The 23,923-nt window shown below is 38.8% G+C and overlaps 1 protein-coding gene across 1 annotated transcript in view; it reads left to right on the top strand.

The window, feature by feature from the left end:
* The window catches only part of MSH4 (mutS homolog 4), a 130,323-nt gene that overhangs the window by 12,587 nt on the left and 93,813 nt on the right, over nucleotides 1-23,923 (top strand). Inside the window, exons 3-7 of the mRNA XM_032155555.2 lie at nucleotides 1,249-1,409; nucleotides 4,915-5,025; nucleotides 9,145-9,260; nucleotides 10,486-10,659; nucleotides 16,428-16,600. Of these exons, the coding sequence (XP_032011446.1) occupies nucleotides 1,249-1,409; nucleotides 4,915-5,025; nucleotides 9,145-9,260; nucleotides 10,486-10,659; nucleotides 16,428-16,600 (735 nt within the window). The remainder of the gene's footprint in view (nucleotides 1-1,248; nucleotides 1,410-4,914; nucleotides 5,026-9,144; nucleotides 9,261-10,485; nucleotides 10,660-16,427; nucleotides 16,601-23,923) is intronic.

The following is a 23,923-nucleotide window of genomic DNA, read 5'->3' as shown; positions in this document are numbered from 1 at the left end:
GTCACCCAGGCTGGAGTGCAGTGGCGTGAACACAGCTCACTGCAGTCTCAACCTTCTGGGCTCAAGCAAGCCTCCCACCTCAGCTTCCTTAGTAGCTGGGACCGTGGAGGTACATGCCACCACACCCAGCTATTTTTCAGGTTTTTTTTTGTAGAGCTGACATCTTGTTATGTTGTCCAGGCTGGTCTCAAACTCCTGGGCTCAAGTAATCCTCCCACCTTGGCCCTCCCAAGTACCAGGATTGCAGGTGAGCCGCCATGCCTAGCCCCAAATAGCTGTTATTTATTTTTTTTTTTTTTTTGAGACGGAGTCTCACTCTGTCACCCAGGCTGGAGTACAGTGGCACAATCTTGGCTCACTGCAACCTCCACTTCCCAGTTTCAAGCAATTCTCCTGCCTCAGCCTCCACAGTAGCTGGGATTACAGGCGCACGCCACCACACCTAGCTAATTTTTGTATTTTTAGTAGAGATGGGGTTTTGCCATGTTGGACAGGCTGGTCTCAAACTCCTGACATCAGGTGATCCACCCACCTCCGCCTCCCAAAGTACTGGGATTACAGGGTTGAGCCACCACGCCCAACCTCCAAATAGCTTTTAAATGACAGAATAAGGTAAATAATCTGTTTTCTGACCCCAAGTCCTTTTATGACTCCATTCCAGTAACATAGAAAATAAGACAATTTAAAATTTGTTATTTCTAATTGTGAAGTCAAGTTTTGGCAAAATACTCTGAGAATTAACATTTTTATTTGGTCTAGTAATGAAAAGTTATTTTTTGATGAGAAAAAAATGGTTATTTCCTTGTCTGTTAATACAGTAGCCATGTCCTAGACTAGATATGTTTTAAGATCTTATGTGAAAGAATTAGAAATGATTATTATCAGGCTGGGTATGGTGGCTCATGCCTGTAATCCCAGCACTTTGGGAAGCTGAGGCGGGTGGATTACCTGAGGTCAGAAGTTCGAGACCAGCCTGACTAACATGGCGAAACCCTGTCTCTACTAAAAATACAAAAATTAGCTGGGCATGGTGGCGCATGCCTGTAATCCCAGCCACTTGGGAGGCTGAGGCAGGAGAATCACTTGAATCTCAACTAGGAGGCGTAAGTTGTGGTGAGCTGAGATCACGCCATTGCATGCCAGCCTAGGCAACAAGAGCAAAACTCCATCTCAAAACAAAAAAAAATTTAAAAAATAGAAATGATTATTATCAATGTTTATATCTTTTCTTTATTTAAAAATTTGTAGCTTCATCCTCATCTGCGATTTCTGCACACTCCCCATCAATTATTGTAGCTGTTGTAGAAGGGAGAGGACTTGCCAGAGGTGAAATAGGAATGGCAAGTGTTGATTTAAAAAACCCCCAAATTATACTATCCCAGTTTGCAGACAACACAACATATGCAAAGGTAAGTATTAATAATCCAGAAAATGGTTGCTCTGTTAGGCAGTATCTAGATTTTAAAGTCAGTGCCTTCCCAATTTGTTTACTTTTTGGTAGAATAAAGGCTATTCATTATTATGTCAATGTAAATACTCTGCATTAAAATTGTCTTATATCTGATTTTTATTTTTTAAATATATTTTGTCCAAAAAGAATGTGTTTTACTGTTACTTGAATAAACTATGGTTAGTATTAGTTTCTAAAATTAACATCTTCAAATTAATAATTTCTGGATTTATTCCAAAGGTAATATATGTGATAATGTGGTACTGATCATAATCCTTAAAGACACAATCCCAAATGCCATAATCCCGATGTTCAAATCTTGAAAGATCAAAATCCCTAATGTTGAAATCCTGAAAGCTTAATTCTAGGGAAGGGATTAATGTGTTTTTGGTTGTACACAAGATAGTTGCATCATGTTAGACACATCATATTAGGCAGAACTACTACCTTGTTATTTTATTTGGAAATTAGGTATGGTTTAAGGAGATGCATAGGGGTGCCAAAATGGCAAGGGATGGACTTGTGGATTTAAGTATAGGTGACAACTTGACTGTGTTAAAAAAATACCTAGTAAAGTATTATTTGGGCTGTGTCTGTGAGGTTGTTTCTAGAGGAGATTAGTGTGTGAGTCTGAGTGGACCAGGTGGTGAAAATGTGCCCTCAGTGTTGGTGGGCACCTTGCAATTGGCCAGGGCCCAGATTGAGCAAATACAGAAGTTGAATTGGTCTCTCTCTGAGAGCTGGGACAGACTCTTCTGCTGCTGCCTTGGACATCAGAAATTTGACTCCACAGAAGTTCATTATCACAACATTGACTGTGTGTAAGCATTGTGCATATATGTAAAAATGTTGAAATTTTTTTGATAAATGAAGACATGTCCTTTTTGTACATCATTTATTTATGAAAGATAAAATTTATTTCTTGAAATCTCAGCTCTTCAGGCAACTGTGTATGTGGTGACCCATAGAAGTTTTTGATCTATCTCATCAAAAGACTTAGGTTGTCCCTGGTGGTATTTCAGATGACCATATTTATGAAGCTTGGTGCAGACAATTACCAACCATAGTGATATGCATTTATACATTTTGCTTTTTGACTAATTTCTATTTTTTGACTAATTTTTTTGTGAATATAGTTTGTCTGCTCATAACTGTTATTATACCTGTGTGACTGTCATTAGTACACTTAAGTGTTTGTGCTTGCAAAAATATGTTATTATTGCCTTCCGTAAAGTGGTCTATAAAGTGTGCTGTTGTGTTTTTATATGTTTCTCAAATAAATCCCCTTTTAAAAATGCAAATCAATATCTTTAAAATTGTTTTTGAAGTTATTTCTTCCAAAACTGTGTTTTTGGGATTTTGGTCTTTTGGTATTGGGATTTTGGGGATTTTTAGACTTTATGGATTTTGCTCTTTTGGGATTTCGACATTCAGGATTACGGCATTTGAGATTGTGTCTTTCAGGATTATGGCCCAAACCCATGATAATGCTAACTCCAGAGGATTATTTCCACTGAACTGTATTTGAATTTTATTTTTTCAGAGGTAAAGAAAACTAGTATCTTAGATCAGTCAGAATTTAGCCTCTTAACTTCTTGCCTTCACTTCTTATTTTGCCTTCATTTTATATCACTCATTCATTTGGGCCACTCACCTATTGTCGTGGGAATTTGCATGATCTATCAGGTAGAGATAGTTTACTCCTAATTTCTATGTTATTTAACTCAATTATTATTTTATTTTATTTTTAAAAGGTCTTGCTCTTTTGCCTAGGCTGAAGTGCAGTAGCATGATCATGATTCACTGCAGCCTCCCACCTCAGCCTCTTGAGTAGCAGGGACCACAGGCAAACACCATCACATACAGCTGATTTTTAAATATTTTTTGTATAGATGAGGTCTTGTTCTGTTACCCAAGCTAGTCTCAAACTCCTAGACTCAAGTGATCCTGCCCCCTCAGAAGTTGAATTGCCCCTCGGGTTCCCAAAGTACTAGAATTATAGGCATGAGCCATCGAGCCTAGTCAATTATTATTTTGAAGATGTGATCTAGTGTTTTATTTCTAGTGTTTCATTATTTTTTAATTCTCTTCCTTTAGTTCCTCTTTATAGTCCTCCGGTATATAGACTTCCCTTTCCTAATAATTAATTTTTTATTATACCTAACAACCTTAATGATACTACTATTGCATACTAACTTCATCTGTCAGTATTTTATACTTTTATACAATTTCAAAAGAGTAGGAAAAAAGTTTTTAAAAAACAGGAATGTTAGACAAATTGAGAATTTGTGTTTAGAATAGTTTTAAGAAATACACCTTCTTTTATGAAAAGCTAAGGCATGAGGCAGATGTTTCTCATCTGTGTTTATGTACTTTTCAACACTTAATCTGTGTACCAGTGTGGCCATACTGATTGTATTGCCATAGTTACCTTTTTTTTTTTTTTTTTTGAGACAATGTGTCACTCCAGGTTGGAGTGCAGTGGTGCAATCTTGACTCACTGCGACCTCTGCCTCCTGTGTTCAAGCAATTCTCCTGCCTCAGCCTCCCAAGTAGCTGGGATTGCAGGTGCGCACCACCAAGCCTGGCTAATTTTTGTATTTTTAGTAGAGACAGGGTTTCACCATGTTGGCCAAGCTGTTTGTGAACTCCTGACCTCAAGTGATCCACTCGCCTTGGCCTCCCAAAGTGCTGAGATTACAGGCGTGAACCACCTCACCTGGCCCACAGTTACCCTTATTGGATGTATTTATATTTTTCATGGAGATGGATAAAATACTAAGTGTAAGAATTTATTTAAAAACAATTTTGGGAATATATATTTGATAAGTTCAAATTAATTTTTGAACTTACGGCTGTTAGAAACTATTGTGAGTAAAATATAGGCTATTTTATGACAGTATTTTATATTAGTAGTTATATAGGAGATATATGTTTAATATACTACCATTAGAAATATATATACGTATATATTTTGTTGGCAGTGGTGGTGGTGGTGTTTGTTTGTCTGTTTGTTTTTGAGACAGATTTTCCCTCTGCCGCCTAGACTGGAGTGCAAAGGTGCCTGGTGCGATCTCAGCTTACTGCAACCTTTGCCTCCTGGGCTCAAACAATTCTCATGCCTCAGCCTCCTGAGTAGCTGGGATTACAGGCATGCACCACCATGCTCGGGTAATTTTTGTATTTTTTTTTTTTTTTTTAGTAGAGACAGGGTTTCACCATGTTGGCCAGGTGGGTCTCGAACTCCTGGCCTCAAGTGATCTGCCCGCCTCAGCCTCCCAAAGTGCTGGGATTACAGGTGTGAACCCACCTGGCTAGAAACATATTTTAATTGAAATATATCATTAGGACAATTATAATTTTGTGTATCTATGAATTAATTTTAAGTACTTATCTCAGAAAAATATGGAACTTTTTTATTTCCTAAGCTTTATTTAAGAAATTATTTATTCAAATGATTTCAGGTGATCACTAAACTTAAAATTTTATCACCTTTGGAAATAATAATGTCAAATACTGCTTGTGCTGTGGGGAATTCCACCAAGTTGTTCACTCTGATCACAGAAAATTTCAAGGTAAGTGATGTTTACTGTTTGTAACATTCAAGATCTAATCACTTATTTATTTATTTATTATTTATTATTTATTTATTTTTTTGAGACAGAGTTTCACTCTGTCACCCAGGCTGGAGTGCAATGGAATGATCTCATCTTACTGCAACTTCTAGCTCCCGAGTTCGAGCGATTCTCCTGCCTCAGCCTCCCGAGTAGCTGGCACTACAGGCGTGTGTTACCACACCCAGCTAATTTTTGTATTTTTAGTAGAGATGGGGTTTCACCATGTTGGCCAGGCTATTTTCAAGCTCCTGACCTCAAGTGATCTGCCCGCCTCGGCCTCCCAAAGTGCTGGGATTACAGGCGTGAGTGAGTCACTATGCCCGGCCCTAATCACTTTATTTAAAATTTACTTAATAATATCATTATAAAGAACAATAATTTTAGTAACTTTATATTTAGAGTCCTAAAGTAATCACCAAATACAAATCCTAATCTAAGGGACTGTTAATATAGATAATAAAAATGATAGGGAATTTACTTATTTGATTTGGCACCCCTGATCTACTTTAAACAAAAGAAAAAATGTTTTAGGTAATAAGGACGTTTCTCAGAGTATACAAGGGGCAGACCCATAGAGAAAGCATAGGTTTCCCTTACATGTGTTTCCTGGAAACTACTTATTGTGCTGTCAGACTAGTTGAAATTGAAGTTCTTAGGGGATAGCACCTGTCAGCAAGTACCTTTTTCTATAGGGAATCTAATTTGTATTACAGAATTGTTTCAGCTTCCCCTGATAACATGTACTGCCTTACAATTAGCCTGCTACTGTAGTGTCCATCTGTAGGACTGTGGTGGGTAAGCACTGTGGAACCTTATCCAGCAAGAATGGCGGCTGTGGCTCCAAACCATGTAGACAGCATTGCAGTTGGAATAATTCCTTAGGAGTGCAAATTATTTTCAGAATATACTATATTTTGTTATGTTTGTAGACTTATCTTTTACTTTAACACATTTGGAACCAAGCTGAGGTTTGGAGTCCAGTGAGTTCCTTTCCTGTTCCTAATATCTTCAGCATCTGCAGTCATATAAGATTTGTCGTGGTACTCTTAGAGATCCTGTATAGATGAGCTGCCTTTGACTCATTGCCAGAGGTAGTCCCTATTCTAAATCTGTTGTCTGTTAGACGAATCACTTTATCTGTTCTTTTTCATTTATAACTTTATACTTCTTTTCATTACGCCTATTTATCCATACCTTTCCAACTTTCATGTTTTGTTGTTGTTCTGATTAGGCCTTATAGTTCTTTTGGTTATAAATAAGAGAAATCTAATGTAAACTACCTTATGCAAAAAAGGAAATGTATTGGCTTATGTAACTGGGAAGTCAATGGTTGAACAGATCCTGTTCCCACTGTCAAAGGTAAATAACGCCAAACACTAGCTAAATATTTTAATCAGTAATATGCTGTTGCAACAGAGAAAAGAGTCCAGTGTGGACTGAATTGAACTTCAGTTTATACTGGGCATTTTAATGGGAGAATAAGGGAGTAAGGAGGAGTAAGCACAAGCTCAGTAGAGTCAGGGAAGTGAAAAATTACTATAACAAAAAGTAAGACCGCGTGCGGTGGCTCATGCCCGTAATCCCAGCACTTTCGGAGGCTGAGGCGGGTGTATGACAAGGTCAGGAGATCGAGACCATCCTGGCTAACACGGTGAAACCCCATCTCTACTAAAAATACAAAAAAATTAGCCAGGCCTGGTGGCATGCGCCTGTAGTCCCAGCTACTGGGGAAGGTGAGGCAGGAGAACCACTTGAACCTGGGAGAAGGAGGTTGCAGCGAACCGAGATTGTGCCACTGCACTCCAGCCTGGGCGACAGAGCAAGACTCCATCTCAAAAGAACAACAACAACAACAAAAAATCTGTGTTTGCTAACTGGCACTTACCGAAGTTAGGCTCCTACTCTCCCACAGAGGATAGGAGACAGGGACCCTATCTTTAGGTGTTAAGTGGAATAAACAGTAAATTTTTTTTGGCAGCCTGAGTTTTCTTAGGCTGGCACTTTATGAGAGGCTAAGGTCATCCTAGCGATGTGGCTTTGAGCAGGTAGAAACAATGTTAGTGTTTCGTTCAAGTCTTTATAGGCCGGATGGAGGCTTAGTTGAGAAGAAGGCTCATAGTAGCCCAGGTAGAGTTTGGTCAAAGAGAGAATCTTTATCGCTACTCTCATTCCCCATATCATCCTTTTTCTACTGCAGATAGTTTACTTCTATGAGATTTAAGAAGATGATTGCTAATGGCTCAAGGCTGATGTCATCTCAGCTTAGCTAACCCAGAGGGAAAACAATTTCTTTATTCTGTTGTCCACGTATGAATTCCAGGGAAGGATGCTGACTGATCCCGCTTTGTTCAGTTTCTCACACGTTAAAGTAATCACTATTTCTGGGGGTAGATACACTATGATTGACTAATCCTTTCGCTGTGAGACACAGAATACTATGATAGCTAGGGCTTCCAGAATCACATGGAATGGGGGATAAGTCCTCCAAAGGCAAAAACAACATAATTTCAGTACATTTGAATAGTAAGGCAGTATAGCATAGTGCTTAAGAATAGAGAAGTCAGATTGTCCCGGTTTCAAATCTTGACTCTAAGTGATCTAGTGCAAGACACTTAACTTCTTGGAGCTTCAGTTTTTTCATCAGTAAATTAGGGACAATAGGAGATACCGACCTCCTAGAAAATTGATATTTTATGTAGGGTAATCAGAGATGGCCTCATTGATAAGGTTACATTTGGGCAAAGTTCTGAATGGAGTGAGGGAGCAAGCCATGGAGGTATTTGAGGTAAAAGTATTCTAAGCAGAGTGGAAATTCAATATTATTATCATTATTACTATTATGACTACACTTACCATAAGAAGACCTTCATTAGCCAGGTGTAGTGACATGTGCCTGTAGTCCCAGGTACTTGGGAGGCCAGGGTGGGAGGATCACTTGAGTCCAGTAGTTCAAGTCTAGCCTGGGCAACATAGTGAGACCCCTCTCTTAAGAAAAAAAAAAAGACCTGCATTAAATCAACAGCCATATGAAGTATAAGGAAAATGGACTTCAAAGAAATCTAAATTTGAGTCTCAGCTTTGGCACAGATCAACTGTATAATATCAGAAAAGTTACTTGACTTTTCAGAATTTTATTTATATGAAAACTGGAGTTAATAAGATATGTCCCTACTTGGTCATGATATTTTTTCATTATTAACAGCTCTTACATAGTCCATTGATATCATATTACCTTTTCTTAACCATTAGTTTTATTCAAAGGAGGTAAACCTTTCACTTAACAACTTGATGCTTTTTAAAAGTTCCATTATCAACCGGGTGCTGGTGTCTCACTGGTAATTCCAGAATTCCAGCATTTTGGGAGGCCAATGTGGGAGAATCACTTGAGCCCAGGAGTTTGACACCAGCCTAGGCAACATAGTGAGAGCTTGTCTCTGCTTAAAAAAAAAAAAGAAAATTAACCAGCCAGATGTAATGGTGTGTGCCTGTAGTCCCAGCTACTCAGGAGTATGAAGCAAGCAGATTGCTTGTACCCTGGAGTTCAAATTTGTAGTGAGCTATGATCATGCCGCTGTACTCCAGCCTGGGCAACAGAGTGAGACTCTGTCTCAAAAAGATTATAATTTTCTCTTTGTTCTAAATAAAGTCAATTCACTTTATGTAAATAGTATATCATAGGTAGAATTGGTGTTTTAATCTTTTCACCTGGGGCATTATAAGAATCTACCCTTTCTCAATTATGATAGACTATGGAAAGATGAATATAAAACTATGAAACGTTATTTCTATACAAAAAATTACTAAAAGGCATAGACTGTCATGTTTATTTTTTATTATTGTATCTAACATATTCCATTAAATCTCATAAGAGTAAGGTCTAATAAGAGATACAAACTGTACTATAATTCACTTAGCAAGGATAATCATTCTTTTTATATAAATAAGAAAAGTTCTTATTTAAATGTTGAAATTTTTATACAATATTTAAGCCACTTACCTAGCATGTGTTTAAGAAAGCAGTTTTGGGCAAGCGCATGGCACTTCAAACTTCATTTTGAAATTAAAACTTCTTTTCAGAATGTTAATTTCACTACTATCCAAAGGAAATACTTCAATGAAACAAAAGGATTAGAGTACATTGAACAGTTATGCATAGCAGAATTCAGCACTGTCCTAATGGAGGTTCAGTCCAAGTAAGTTATGTATTTATTTATTTTTTTACTAGCCCACAGCTACCAATATCATATCAAGTAAGTTATAACTTAAGGAAAGTAAATAAATCTCCAGTGTGAGTTCCACAAGGGCAGGGACGTTTGTCTGTTTTGTTCTCTGCTGCATTCCTACCACCTGGAAAATTACCTGGTTCATAATACATAGTAATTATTGAAATAGTGAAATAGTTAATTAAAATTTATACACAAGGCATATATTGCTAACTGAATTTATATAGAATTTCTCCAAATTAGTCATAAGCTATTGACCTAATGGTTCCTGCTCACTTTACTTTGGAGTGAAAGGCTCAAGTAGCTACAGTAAACTGGAAATGTGAGGGTGTAGAAGTGAAACACAGGTAAAGCTGTGTTCCTGTTTCTTTCTGTCTTTACTCCTAAAAGATTCAGCATGAGACAGAGAATGATATTTTTGGAACACATATTTCCTAGAACATATGAAATAGATACTTTCTTTGAGCCAGGTTGGATTACCTTTTTACTCAGTTAATAACAATCATTATTCTCACTGAGATCATAATATACTTCTCTGTACATTGAGACCTGATTCTACCATTAAATTACCAGATTTTTCCAGGCTAGGCACAGTGACTCGCGCCTGAAATCCCAGCACTTCGGGAGGCCAAGGAGTTTGAGACTAGCCTCAGCAACATGGCAAAACCTCATCTCTACCAAAGATACAAAAATTACCTGGGTGTGGTGGTGCATGACTGTCATCCTAGCTACTTGGGAGGCTGAGGCAGGAGTATTGCTTGAGCCTGGGAGGTGGAGGTTGCAGTGAGCCGAGATCACACCACCGTACCCCAGCCTGGATGACAGAGCTAGACCCTGTCTCAAAATAAATAAATAAATAAAGTATCAGACATTCCCAACATTATTTGAATACTTAGAATGGTACATCAAAAATTGATGCAAATTACCTTTGATTGAATGTTATCTCCTAACACAGGATTTATCGGAATTTGAAGTCCCTCAAGTGTCAGACTTGAACAAATTATTTATTTTCATTCATTTTTATGATTTAGAGGTTATTTACCTAGTTTTCAAAAATATGAAATACCTGGTGTACCTTTTCCTTTTGAGTTTAAGCAATGCTATGCAAATATTTATAATTTTTCTTAAATTAAGGGGAAATAGATAATTTTTTATATTAAAGACTTATAGTGATGTATTATTGGTCATCTTTTAGGTATTACTGCCTTGCAGCTGTTGCAGCTTTGTTAAAATATGTTGAATTTATTCAAAATTCAGTTTATGCACCAAAATCGCTGAAGATTTGTTTCCAGGGTAGTGAACAGACAGCCATGATAGATTCATCATCAGCCCAAAACCTTGAATTGTTAATTAATAATCAAGACTGTAGGTAAGATCATCCATTTTATTCTTATAAAATATATCGTTATATTTTAGTTTCTGTTAATAGTTACTTTAAAGTTCTTTTATTTTTTATTTATTTATTTATTTTTTTAATTTTGAGATGGAGTTTTGCTCTTGTTGCCCAGGCTGGAGTGCAGTGGTGTGATCTCGGCTCACTGCAACCTCTGCCTCCTAGGTTCAAGCAATTCTGTCTCAGCCTCCCAAGTAGCTGGGACTACAGGCATGTGCCACCATGCCTAGCTAATTTTTGTATTTTTAGTAGAGACAGGGTTTCACCATATTGGCCAGACTGGTCTCAAATTCTTGATCTCAAATTATCCACCTGCCTCGGCCTCCCAAAGTGCTGGGATTACAGCCGTGAGCTACTGCTCTCAGCCTAATTCAAACTTCTTTGAATTATTTGATGAAGAATTTTATTTAAGAGGTAGGGTCTTGCTATTTTGTCCAGGCTGATCTCAAACTCCTGGGCTCAAATGATTCTCCTGCCTCATCCTCCCAAGTAGCTGAAACTATGGGCACACACTGCCATGCCCAGCTAATGGTAGAGAAATATTAAATAAGCAAGTTGTAAATCATTGTACTGTTATTGCTGAACTGGTCAGATGTTTCACCAAAATCAAGTTTTAAAAAGATATTTGTACTAAATAACAAAAAACAACCCAGTTCAGAACTGGGTAAAGGAACTTAATAGACATTTTCACAAGGAAGGTAAATAAATGGCCAGTAAGTACCTGAAAAGATGCTCAACTTTACTAGTCATTAGGGAACTACAAATAAAACCACAGTTAGATACCACTTCACATCCATTAGGTTATAGGTTAAAAATACTCTGTCTTTGACTTTCTATGCTATTCTATGTTATCATAGCATAGAAAGTCAATGACCAAGCCTGGTAGTTATTACAAAGTGTTTTATATTCAGTTTTACCTTGTCATGTTTCATACCTTATCATTATTTGTCATTATCATTGTCAAACATTGTTTGACTTCCTGCTATATATTAGGGATACAGATACTTAAGTGATAGATCTCCAGGAGTTAGTATTATAGTTGAAAGGAACAACTGAAAAGTCTTTTCACAGACTTAAATGAAAGAATCCTCAGGTTAAAAGATGGATATTCTATGTACTGAACTATCTGAATAGCTCCAGTGCTTTCATAGGCTTGCTGCCTGTTCAGTGCAGTATTACATCTATTGATTTCTATAACAAATGGGAGGTTTATATGTGCCCCTTACCTCCTTTGTTCCTGCAGAAATAAGTTCTCAAAAAAAAAAAATTTTGTACATGTGATGGGAGACCCCCCCCGCCAAGCCAGTTGATATGAGTAGTTCCCTACAAATTTGTTTACATTGGTATGACAAAAATCTGGTAGAATGATGACTAAATCTTAAAAGTCATTTTTGTTTCCTCTCCTTTCACACCTCAGATTTGATTCATCGGAAAATCCTCTTGATCTAGCCTTCAGGGTATATACTGGTTCTGGATCACTTCTCACCATTTCCAAGGCTACTACCCTAACCCAAACCTCTATCATCTTTAGCATAGACTACTATAATACCCTCCTAGCTTTTCTTTCTGCCCTCTTCTTACCCTCCTATAGTTTATTCTCAACATATTAATAGTAGTCACACCGTGATATCCTTTTAATCCAGAAATCAGATCTTGTAACTCTTCTGCTGAAAACCTTCCAGTGGCTCTCCTTACATTTACAATAGAATCCAGACTCTTTGGCCTACAAGGACTTCTATGTCCTGGCCTCTATCAACTTCTTCATGAATCTCCCTCTATTCTTACCCCCACTTGCAAAGCTCCACTAACCTTGATCTTCTTTTTTTGTTCTGGAGCCAGACTTCCTGAGCTTAAATTGCTGCTATGCTACTTACTTGGAAATCTGGGACAAGTTACCTAATTTCCTTGTACTTAAGTTACTTCTGTTGTAAAATGATGTGGCCAATAATAGGGTCTATCTCATAACATGGTTATTAGAATTAAACAAGTTAATACATTTAAAATGCTTGGAACAATTCTGGGTACATTACTAAGTATCATTTTATGTTAGCTGTCCTCATTATTGTTGTCATGATTACCATCCCATCATCATCTTTGCATTGCTGCCTTCTTTTTAATCATTCAGTTCTCAACTCTACTGTCAAATTCATAGGGAAGTCTTTCTTAATCAGCCTAACTAAAGCAACCACTCTGGTCCTTCTCTGTATATTCCTGGTTTTTTTTTTTGTTTTTGTTTGTTTGTTTGTTTGAGATGGAGTCTCGCTCTGTCGCCCAGGCTGGAGTGCAGTGGTGCAATCTCAGCTCACTGCAAGCTCTGCCTCCCAGGTTCACACCATTCTCCTGCCTCAGCCTCCCAAGTAGCTGGGACTACAGGCACCTGCCACCATGCCCAGCTAATTTTTTTTTGTATTTTTAGTAGGGACAGGGTTTCACCATGTTAGCCAAGATGGTCTCGATCTCCTGACCTCGTGATCTGCCCCCCTCGGCATCCCAAAGTGCTGGGATTACAGGCGTAAGCCACCGTGCCCAGCCTGTTTTTTTTTTTTTTTTTTTTTAGCTGTTTCTGTACCTAAAATTATTTTGATATGATTATGCGTTTATTGTTTTTATTGTTTATTTCCCCTTGCTCTTTGTCTTGTCTTCAGTCATGGCCAGTAAACTGACAAAAGTTATTGGCAATGGCTGGGTGCGGTGGCTTATGCCTATAATCCCAGCACCCTGGGCAGGCCAACATGGGTGGATCACTTGAGGCCAGGAGTTTGAGACCAGCCTGGTCGCCATGGTGAAACCCTGTCTTTACCACAAATACAAAATTTAGCCAGCATAGTGGCACACCTGTAATCCCAGCTACTCAGGAGGCTGAGCCATGAGAATCACTTGAACCCTGGAGGCAGAGGTAGCAGTGAGCCTAGATAGTACTACTGTACTCCAGCCTGTGCAACAGAGCAAGACTCTGTCTAAAAAAAAAAAAAAAAAGTTATTGGCAATCGCCATTAGGCTGTAAGATCCATGGAGATAGGAATCATGTCCATCTTGTATGCCCAGTGTTTAGCATAGAGTTTTGAGTAGACCACGGTGAAACCCCGTCTCTACTAAAAATACAAAAAATTAGCTGGGCTTGGTGGCGGGCACCTGTAGTCCCAGCTACTCGGAGAGGCTGAGGCAGGAGAATGGCGTGAACCTGGGAGGCAGAGCTTGCAGTGAGCCGAGATTGCGCCACTGCACTCCAGCCTGGGTGACAGAGCGAGACTCCGTCTCAAAAAAAAAAAAAAATTTGTTGAATATTAAAATGAATCAGATTTTTTACATGTATTATATGAAGTTGTCGAATAAATAGTCCAACTAAATGCATTTTTTTGTTTCTTTGTTTTTGTTTATTTGTTTTAGACAGAGTCTCACTTTGTAGCCCAGGCTGGAGTGCAGTGCCACAGTCTCGGCTCACTGCAACCTCCACCTCCGGAGTTCAAGTGAGTCTCGTGGCTCAGCCTCCTGAGAAGCTGGGATTACAGATGCCTGCCACTATACCTGGCTAATTTTTGTATTTTTTTTTTTCAGTAGAGATGGGGTTTCACCGTGTTGGCCAGGCTGGTCTTGAACTAACCTCAAGTGATCCACCTGCCTCTGCCTCCCAAAGTGCTGGGAATACAGGCATGCGCCACCATGCCTGGCCAGCATTCTTTAGAATAGCTCATTTCTTTATAAATCACCTAGGAATTATGACATTGTCTTGTACTTGTCATCAGAACAAGATGATTATAGTAAATACTTATTTTAACAATATAAAAGTCCCTCCTCCCTTAAGGATATATTATTAATATCTTGCTATTATGGATGGAATAAATAGACTAGAAAACTTTATATTAGTCTGAATATTGTAACTGATCGATAAAAGAAGTCATAAAGTGCAAGGAGATTCTATTCATCCTTGTTAAAGTGTAGTTCATTGACCAATAGCATATTTGGGAGCTTGTTCAAAATATATCCTCATAAAATGAGTTAGGGAGGATTCCCTCTTTTTCTATTGATTGGAATGTTTCAGAAGGAATGGTACCAGCTCCTCCTTGTATCTCTGGTAGAATTTGGCTGTGAATCCATCTGGTCCTGGACTTTTCTTGGTTGGTAAGCTATTAATTATTGCCTCAATTTCAGAGCCTGTTATTGGTCTATTCACAGATTCAACTTCTTCCTGGTTTAGTCTTGGGAGGGTGTATGTGTCGAGGAATTTATCCATTTCTTCTAGATTTTCTAGTTTATTTGCGTAGAGGTGTTTATAGTATTCTCTGATGATAGTTTGTATTTCTGTGGGATCGGTAGTGATATCCCCTTTATTATTTTTTATTGCATCTATTTGATTCTTCTCTCTTTTCTTCTTTATTAGTCTTGCTAGCGATCTATCAGTTTTGTTGATCTTTTTAAAAACCAGCTCCTGGATTCACAACAAAGATCAAAAGAGACAAAGAAGGTCATTACATAATGGTAAAGGGATCAATTCAACAAGAAGAGTTAACTATCCTAAATATATATGCACCCAATATAGGAGCACCCAGATTCATAAAGCAAGTCCTTAGATACCTACAAAGAGACTTAGACTCCCACAAAATAATAGTGGGAGACTTTAACACCCAACTGTCAACATTAGACAGATCAATGAGACAGAAAGTTAACAAGGATATCCAGGAACTGAACTGAGCTCTGCACCAAGCGGACCTAATAGACATCTATAGAACTCTCCACCCCAAATCAACAGAATATACATTCGTTTCAGCACCACACCTATTCCAAAATTGACCACATAGTTGGAAGTAAAGCACTGTTCCGCAAATGTAAAAGAACAGAAATTATACCAAACTGTCTCTCAGACCACAGTGCAATCAAACTAGAACTCAGGATTAAGAAACTCACTCAAAACCGCTCAACTACATGGAAACTGAACAACCCGCTCCTGAATGACTGCTGGGTACATAACGAAGTGAAGGCAGAAATAAAGATGTTCTTTGAAGCCAACGAGAACAAAGACACAACATACCAGAATCTCTGGGACACATTTAAAGCAGTGTGTAGAGGGAAGTTTATAGCACTAAATGCCCACAAGAGAAAGCAGGAAAGATATAAAATTGATACCCTAACATCACAATTAAAAGAACTAGAGAAGCAAGAGCAAACACATTCAAATGCTAGCAGAAGGCAAGAAATAACTAAGATCAGAGCAGAACTGAAGGAAATAGAGACACAAAAAAACCCTTCAAAAAATCAAAATATATCTAAAAACATTTTTTTTTTTTGAGACAAGATCTCACTCTGTCTCCACACTGGAATACAGTGGTGCAAGTATGGTTCACTGCAGGCTTGACCTCCTGGGCTCAAGCAATCCTCCCATCTCAGCCTCCTCAGTAACTGGGACTAAAGGCCTGTGCCACCATGTCCAGTTAATTTTTAGTTTTTTGTAGACACAGGGTCTCACTATGTTGTCCATGCTGGTCTTGAACTCCTGGGTTCAAGCATTCCTCCTGCCTTGGCCTCCCAGAGTGTTGTTGAGATTATAGGTGTAAGCCACTGTGCCTGGCCCAAAATGTAGATCCTCATGCTTTTTCTTAGACCTACTGAATTAGAAACTCATGTAATTGTATGCACAGTAAAGTTTAAGAATCATTGCTGTAGATTATAGGATTATTTAATTACAAAGTGAAATGAAATTTCTTGCATTTTTCTTTGTATTCTTACTGACATTTCTTGTGTTTTGAAAGGAATAATCACACTCTCTTTGGTGTTCTAAATTATACTAAGACTCCTGGAGGGAGTAGACGACTTCGTTCTAATATATTAGAGCCTCTAGTTGATATTGAAACCATTAACATGAGATTAGATTGTGTTCAAGAACTACTTCAAGATGAGGAACTATTTTTTGGACTTCAATCAGGTAAATCAATATTATTTAATGTTATAAATACAAATTATTGAAAAATACAATTGGCTTAGTTATTTTTCCATGTTTCTGAAAGACAAGTAGTGAAGGTGTAAATTCTTGTATTCTTTTATGAAAAATATTTTCCTGAAATTTTCTACTGAGTCCTGTAGTAAATAATTTCAGAGGTACATTATGTAATATATTTTGATTTCCTGTATGCTTTTCTTTTCCATTTTTTTCTGTTATTTGTTGTTGTTGTTCATAGATACCTTACATTCTTTTTCTCCGTGGTAATCCTCAAAGACGGGAAGATTTGTCCAGACTAGGTAATTATCAACTGATAGGATGTATTAATTTCCTAGGCTGCTCTTAAAACTGATACATACTCCATGGTTTAAAACAACAGAAAGTTTTTGTCTTATAGTTCTGGAAGCTAGAAACTCAAAATAAGGTGTCAGAAAAGCCATGCTCCCTCTGAAACCTATAGGGGAGAATCCTTTGCCCCTTTCTAGCTTTTGGTGGTCACTGTCAGTCCATGATGGGCCTTGGCTCACAAGTTTGTCATTGCAATCTCTGCTTCTGTTGTCCCATGGTTTTCTCCCTGTGTGTCTTCACATTGTCTTCTTATAAAGACACTAGTCGTATTGTATTAAGACCTACCTTAATAACCTCACATTAACTTGATAACATTTGCAAAGATAAAATTTCCAAATAAGGTCACACTAACAGATACCCAGAGTTAGGACTTCACAGTATCATTTGGGGTCACAATTCAACCCATAACATGGGATAAGAAAATTGCCCTTGCCTCAGGGTCTGTTTCTGGAGAACTCAACCTAACACAGTCACCAACAGGCATATTGCTAATTTTTTTTTCTTTAAGTTCTGAAATACATGTGCTGAAATGTGCTGAATATGCAGGTTTCTTACGTAGGTATACATGTGCCATGGTAGTTTGCTGCAACTATCAACCCATCATCTAGGTTTTAAGCCTTGCATGCATTAGGGATTTGTCCTAATGCTCTCCCTCCCCTTTCCCTCCACCCACTGACAGGCCCCAGTGTGTGATGTTCCCCTCCCTGTGCCCATGTATTCTCATTGTTCAACTCCCACTTATGAGTGAAAACATGCAGTGTTTGGTTTTCTGTTCCTGCATTAGTTTGCTGAGGATGATGATGGTTTCCAGCTTCATCCATGTCCCTGCAAATGTCATGAACTCATTCTTTTTTACGGCTGCATAGTATTCCATGGTGTATATGTGCCACATTTTCTTTATCCAATCTATCATTGGTGGGCATTTGGGTTGGTTCCAAGCCTTTGCTATTGTAAATAGTGCTACAGTAAACATACATCTGCATGTGTCTTTATAGTAGAAAGATTTATAATTTTTTTGGTATATACTCAGTAATGGGATTGCTGGGTCAAATGCTATTTCTGGTTCTAGATCCTTGAGGAATCACCACACTGTCTTCCACAATGGTTGAACTAACTTACACTCCCACCAACAGTGTAAAAGTGTTCCTATTTCTCCACATCCTCTCCAGCATCTGTTGTTTCCTTACTTTTTAATGATTGACATTCTAACTGGCGTGAGCTGGTATCTCATTGTGGTTTTGATTTGCGTATCTCTAATGACCAGTGGTGATGAGCTTTTTTTCATGTTTGTTGGCCGCACAAATGTCTTCTTTTGAGAAGTATCTGTTCATATCCTCTGCCCACTTTTTGATGGGGTTGTTTTTTTCTTGTAAATTTCTTTAAGTTCCTTGTGGATTCTGGATTTTAGAGCTGTCAGATGGGTAGATTGCAAAAATTTTCTCCCATTCTGTAGGTTGCCTGTTCACTCTGATGATAGTTTCTTTTGCTGAGCAGAAGCGCTTTAGTTTAATTAGATCGCACTTGTCAATTTTGGCTTTTGTTGCCATTGCTTTTGGTGTTTTAGTCATGAAGTCTTTGCCTATGCCTATGTCCTAAATGGTATTGCCTAGGTTTTCTTCTAGGGTTTGTATGGTTTTAGGTCTTACATTTAAGTCTTTAATCCATCTTGAGTTAATTTTTGTATAAGGTATAAGGAAGGGATCCAGTTTCAGCTTTCTGCATATGTCTAGCCAGTTTTCCCAGCACCATTTATTAAATAGGGAATCCTTTCCCCATTGCTTGTTTTTGTTAGGTTTGTCGAACATCAGATGGTTCTAGATATGTGGTGTTATTTCTGAGGTCTCTGTTCTGTTCCATTGGTCTATATATCTGTTTTGGTACCAGTACCATACTGTTTTAGTTACTGTAGCCTTGTAGTAGTTTGAAGTCAGGTAGCATAATACCTTCAGCTTTGTTTTTTTTTTTTTTTTTTTTGCTTAGGATTGTTTTGACTTTATGATCTCTTTTTTCATTCCATATGAAATTTAAAGTAGTTTTTTTCTAGTTCTGTGAAGAAAGTCAATGGTAGCTAGATGGGAATAACATTGAATCTATAAATTACTTTGGGCAGTATGGCCATTTTCACAATATTGATTCTTCCTATCCATGAGCATGGAATGTTTTTCCATTTGTTTGTGTCCTCTCTTATTTCCTTGAGTTCTTTTCGTAGTTCTCATTGAAGAGGTCCTTCACTTCCCTTTAAGTTGTATTCCTAGGTATTTTATTTTCTTCATAGCAGTTGTGAATGGGAGTTCACTCATGATTTGGCTCTCTGCTTGTCTATTATTAGTGTATAGGAATGCTTGTGATTTTTGCACATTAATTTTGTGTCCTGAGACTTTGCTGAAGTTGCTTGTCAGCTTAAGGAGTTTTTGGGCTGAGACAATGGGGTTTTCTAAGTATATAATCATGTCATCTGCAGACAGAGACATTTTGACTTTCTCTCTTTCTATTTGAATACCCTTTATTTCTTTCTCTTGCCTGATTGCCCTGGCCAGAACTTCCAACACTATGTTGAATAGCAGTGGTGAGAAAGGACATCCTTATCTTGTGCCAGTTTTCAAAGGGAATGCTTCCAGTTTTTGCCCATTCAGTATGATATTGGCTGTAGGTTTGTCATAAATAGCTCTCATTATTATTATTTTTTTTTTTTGAGACAGAGTCTCGCTGTCGCCCAGGCTGGAGTGCAGTGGCGCAATCTCTGCTCACTGCAGGCTCCGCCCCCCCGGGGTTCACGCCATTCTCCTGCCTCAGCCTCCCAAGTAGCTGGGACTACAGGCGCCCGCCACCTCGCCCGGCTAATTTTTTGTATTTTTAATAGAGACGGGTTTTCACCATGTTAGCCAGGATGGTCTCGATCTCCTGACTTCATGATCTGCCCGCCTCGGCCTCCCAAAGTGCTGGGATTACAGGCGTGAGCCACCGCGCCCAGCATAGCTCTTATTATTTTGAGATATGTTCCATCAATACCTAGTTTATTGACAGTTTTTTAGCATGAAGGGTGTTGAATTTTATCGAAGGCCTTTTCTGCACGTATTGAGATAATCGTGTGATTTTTGTCATTGGTTCTGTTTATGTGACAGATTACGTTTATTGATTTGCATATGTTGAACTAGCCTTCCATCCCAGGGATAAAGCCAACTTGATTGTGGTGGATAAGCTTTTTGATGTGCTGCTGGATTCGGTTTGCCAGTATTTTACTGAGGATTTTCGCATCGATGTTCATTAGGGATATTGGCCTGAAATTTTCTTTTTTTATTGTGTCTCTGCCAGGTTTTGGAATCAGGATGATACTGCCCTCATAAAATGAGTTAGGGAGGAATCCCTCTTATTCTATTGTTTGGAATAGTTTCAGAAGGAATGGTACCAGCTCTTCTTTGTACCTCTGGTAGAATTTGGCTGTGAATCCGTCTGGTCCTGAGCATTTTTTGGTTGGTGGGCTATTAATTACTTCCTCAATTTCAGAACTTGTTAGTGGTCTATTCACAGATTCAACTTCTTTCTGGTTTAGTCTTGGGAGGGTGTAGGTGTCCAGGAATTTATCCATTTCTTCTAGATTTTCTAGTTTATTTGCATAGAGGTGTTTCTAGTATTCTGTGATGGTAGTTTGTATTTCTGTGGGATCAGTGGTGAGATCCCCTTTATCATTTTTTATTGTGTCTATTTGATTCTTCTCCCTTTTATTCTTTATTAGTCTGCATAGTGGTCTATCTATTTTGTTAATCTTTTCAAAAAACCAGCTCCAGGGTTCATGCAGTTTTCGAAGGGTTTTTCATGTCTCTGTCCCCTTCAGTTCTGCTCTGATCTTAGTTATTTCTTGTCTTTTGCTAGCTTTTGAACTTGTTTGCTCTTGCTTCTCCAATTCTTTTAATTGTGATGTTAGGGTGTCGATTTTAGATCTTTTCCACTCTCTGATGTGGGCATTTAGTGCTATAAATTTCCCTCTTAACCCTGGTTTAGCTGTGTCCCAGAGATTCTGGTACCTTGTCTCTTTGTTTTCACTGGTTTCAAAGTACTTCTTTATTTCTGCCTTAATTTTGTTATTTACCCAGTAGTCATTCAGGAGGAGGTTGTTTACTTTCCATGCAGTTGTGCAGTTTTGAGTGAGTTTCTTAATCCTGAGTTCTAATTTGATTGCACTGTGGTCTGAGAGACTGTTATGATTTCCATTCTGTTCCATTTGCTGAAGAGTGTTTTACTTCCAATTATGTGGTCGATTTTAGAATAAGTGCTATGTGGTGCTGAGAAGAATGTATATTCTCTTGATTTGGGGTAGAGAGTTCTGTAGATATCTATTAGGTCCACTTGGTTCAGAGCTGAGTTCATGTCCTGAATATCCTTGTTAATTTTCTGTCTCATTGTTGTCAGATTGACCAAGGTTGGAATGAAAGAAAAAAATTTTAAGGGCAGCCAGAGAGAAAGGTCAGGTTATTTACAAAGGGAAGCCCATGAGACTAACAGCAGATCTCTCTGCAGAAACTCTACAAGCAAGAAGAGAGTGGGGGCCAATATTGAGTCAAAACCCATCAGTGTGCTGTATTCAGGAGACCTATCTCATATGCAAAGACACACAGAGGCTCAAAATAAAAGGATGGAGGAATATTTACCAAGAAAATGGAAAGCAAGAAAAAAAAAAAGAAAAAAAGAAAAAAGCAGGGATTGCAATCCTAGTCCCTGATAAAAGGGACTTTAAACCAACAAAGATCAAAAGAGACAAAGAAGGGCATTACATAATGGTAAAGGGATCAATACAACAAGAAGAGCTAACTATCCTCAATATACGTGCACCCAATACAGGAGCACCCAGATTCATAAAAGAAGTTCTTAGAGACCTGCAAAGAGACTTAGACTCCCACACAATAATAGTGGGAGACTTTAACACCCACTGTCCATATTGTTAAATTTAATGGGCATATTCGTTCCCTTATTTGAATAAGAAAATTGCCCTGATGCTTCTCAAAAGAAAGACATACAAGTGACCAATAAACATATGAAAAAATGCTCAATGTCACTAATCCTCAGAAAAGTACAAATCAAAACCACAATGAGATACCATCTCACGCCAGTTGGAATAGCTATTATTAAAAAGTCAAAAAATAACAGATGTTGGCAAGTCTGCAGAGAGAAGGAAATGCTCATACATTGTTCTTAGGATTGTAAATTAGTTCAGCCTCTGTGGAAAGCAGTTTGGAGATTTCTCAGAGAACTAAAAATAGAATTACCATTCAACCCAGCAATACCATTACTGGATATATACCCACACGTAAATAAATTGTTCTCCCAAAAAGACACCTGCACCTGCATGTTTATTGCAACATTATTCACGGTATCAAAGACATGGAATAAACCCAGGTGCCCATCGACAATGGACTGGGTGAAGAAAATTTGGTACATATACTATGCTGTCATAAAAAGAATGAAATCATGTTCTTTTTGGCAGCATGGATGTAGCTGGAGGCCATTATTCTAAGCGAATGAACGCAGAAACAGAAAACCAAATATTGCATGTTCTCACTTATATGTGGGACCTAAACATTGGGTACACATGGGGATATAAATATGGGAACAATAGCTATTGGGGACTCCAAAAGGGGAGAGGAGTGGGGCAAGGGTTCAAAACTATTAGGTACTATGTTTACTATCTGAGTGCTGGATTCAGTCAAAGCCCAAACTTCAGCATCACACAATGTATCTATGCAACAAACCTGCACATGTACCCCATAAATCCAAAATGATTTTTTTAAAAAAAGGAAAAGAGGGGAGGTTCCAAGATGGCCGAATAGGAACAGCTCCAGTCTGCAGCTCCCAGCTTGAGCGACACAGAAGATGGGTGATTTCTGCATTTCCAACTGAGGTGCCGGGTTCATCTCACTGGGGCTTCTCAGACAGTGGATGCAGCCCATGGAGCAGGGCAGGGCATCGCCTCACCTGGGAAGTGCAAGGGGTCGGGGAATTCCCTTTCCCAGCAAAGGGAAGCCATGACAGACAGTACCTGGAAAATTGGGACACTCCCACCCTAATACTGTGCTTTTCCAACTGCCTTAGCAAATGGCACACTAGGAGATTATTTCCCGCTCCTAGCTTGGAGCGTCCCACATCCATGGAGCCTCGCTCACTGCTAGCACAGCAGTCTGAGACTGAACTGCAAGGCAGCAGCGAGGCTGGGGGAGGGGCATCCACCATTGCTGAGGCTTGAGTAGGTAAACAAAGTGGCCAGGAAGCTCAAACTGGGTAGAGCCCACTGCAGCTCAAGGAGGCCTGCCTTGCCTCTGTAGACTCCACCTCTAGGGGCATGGCATAGCTGAACAAAAGGCAGCAGAAACTTTTGCAGACTTAAACATCCCTGTCTGACAGCTTTAAGACAGTGGTGGTTCTCCTAGCATGGAGATTGAGATCTGAGAATGGACAGACTGCCTCCTCAAGTGGGGCCCTGACCTGTGAGTAGCCTAACTGGGAGGCATCTCCCAGTAGGGGCCGACTGACACTTCATATGGCCAGATGCCCCTCTGAGACAAAGCTTCCAGAGGAAGGATCAGGCAGCAACATCTGCCGTTCTGCAATATTTGCTGTTCCTCAGCCTCTGCTGGTGATACCCAGGCAAACAAGGTCTGGAGTGGACTTCCAGCAAACGCCAACAGACCTGCAGCTGAGGATCCTGACTGATAGAAGGAAAACTAACAAACAGAAAGGACATCCACACCAAAACCCCATCTGTACGCCACCATCATCAAAGACCAAAGGTAGATAAAACCACAAAGATGGGGAGAAACCAGAGCAGAAAAGCTGAAAATTCTAAAAATCAGAGCACCTTTTCTCCTCCAAAGGAACACAACTCCTCGCCAGCAACGGAACAAAGCTGGAAGGAGAATGACATTGATGAGTTGAGAGAAGAAGGCTTCAGACGATCGGTAATAACAGACT

This window comes from Hylobates moloch, unplaced genomic scaffold (assembly GCF_009828535.3).
Source record: "Hylobates moloch isolate HMO894 unplaced genomic scaffold, HMol_V3 SCAFFOLD_5, whole genome shotgun sequence".
Taxonomy (NCBI): domain Eukaryota; kingdom Metazoa; phylum Chordata; class Mammalia; order Primates; family Hylobatidae; genus Hylobates; species Hylobates moloch.
Note: the sequence above shows the minus strand (reverse complement) of the source record. Positions and strands in the feature narration are given on the sequence as shown.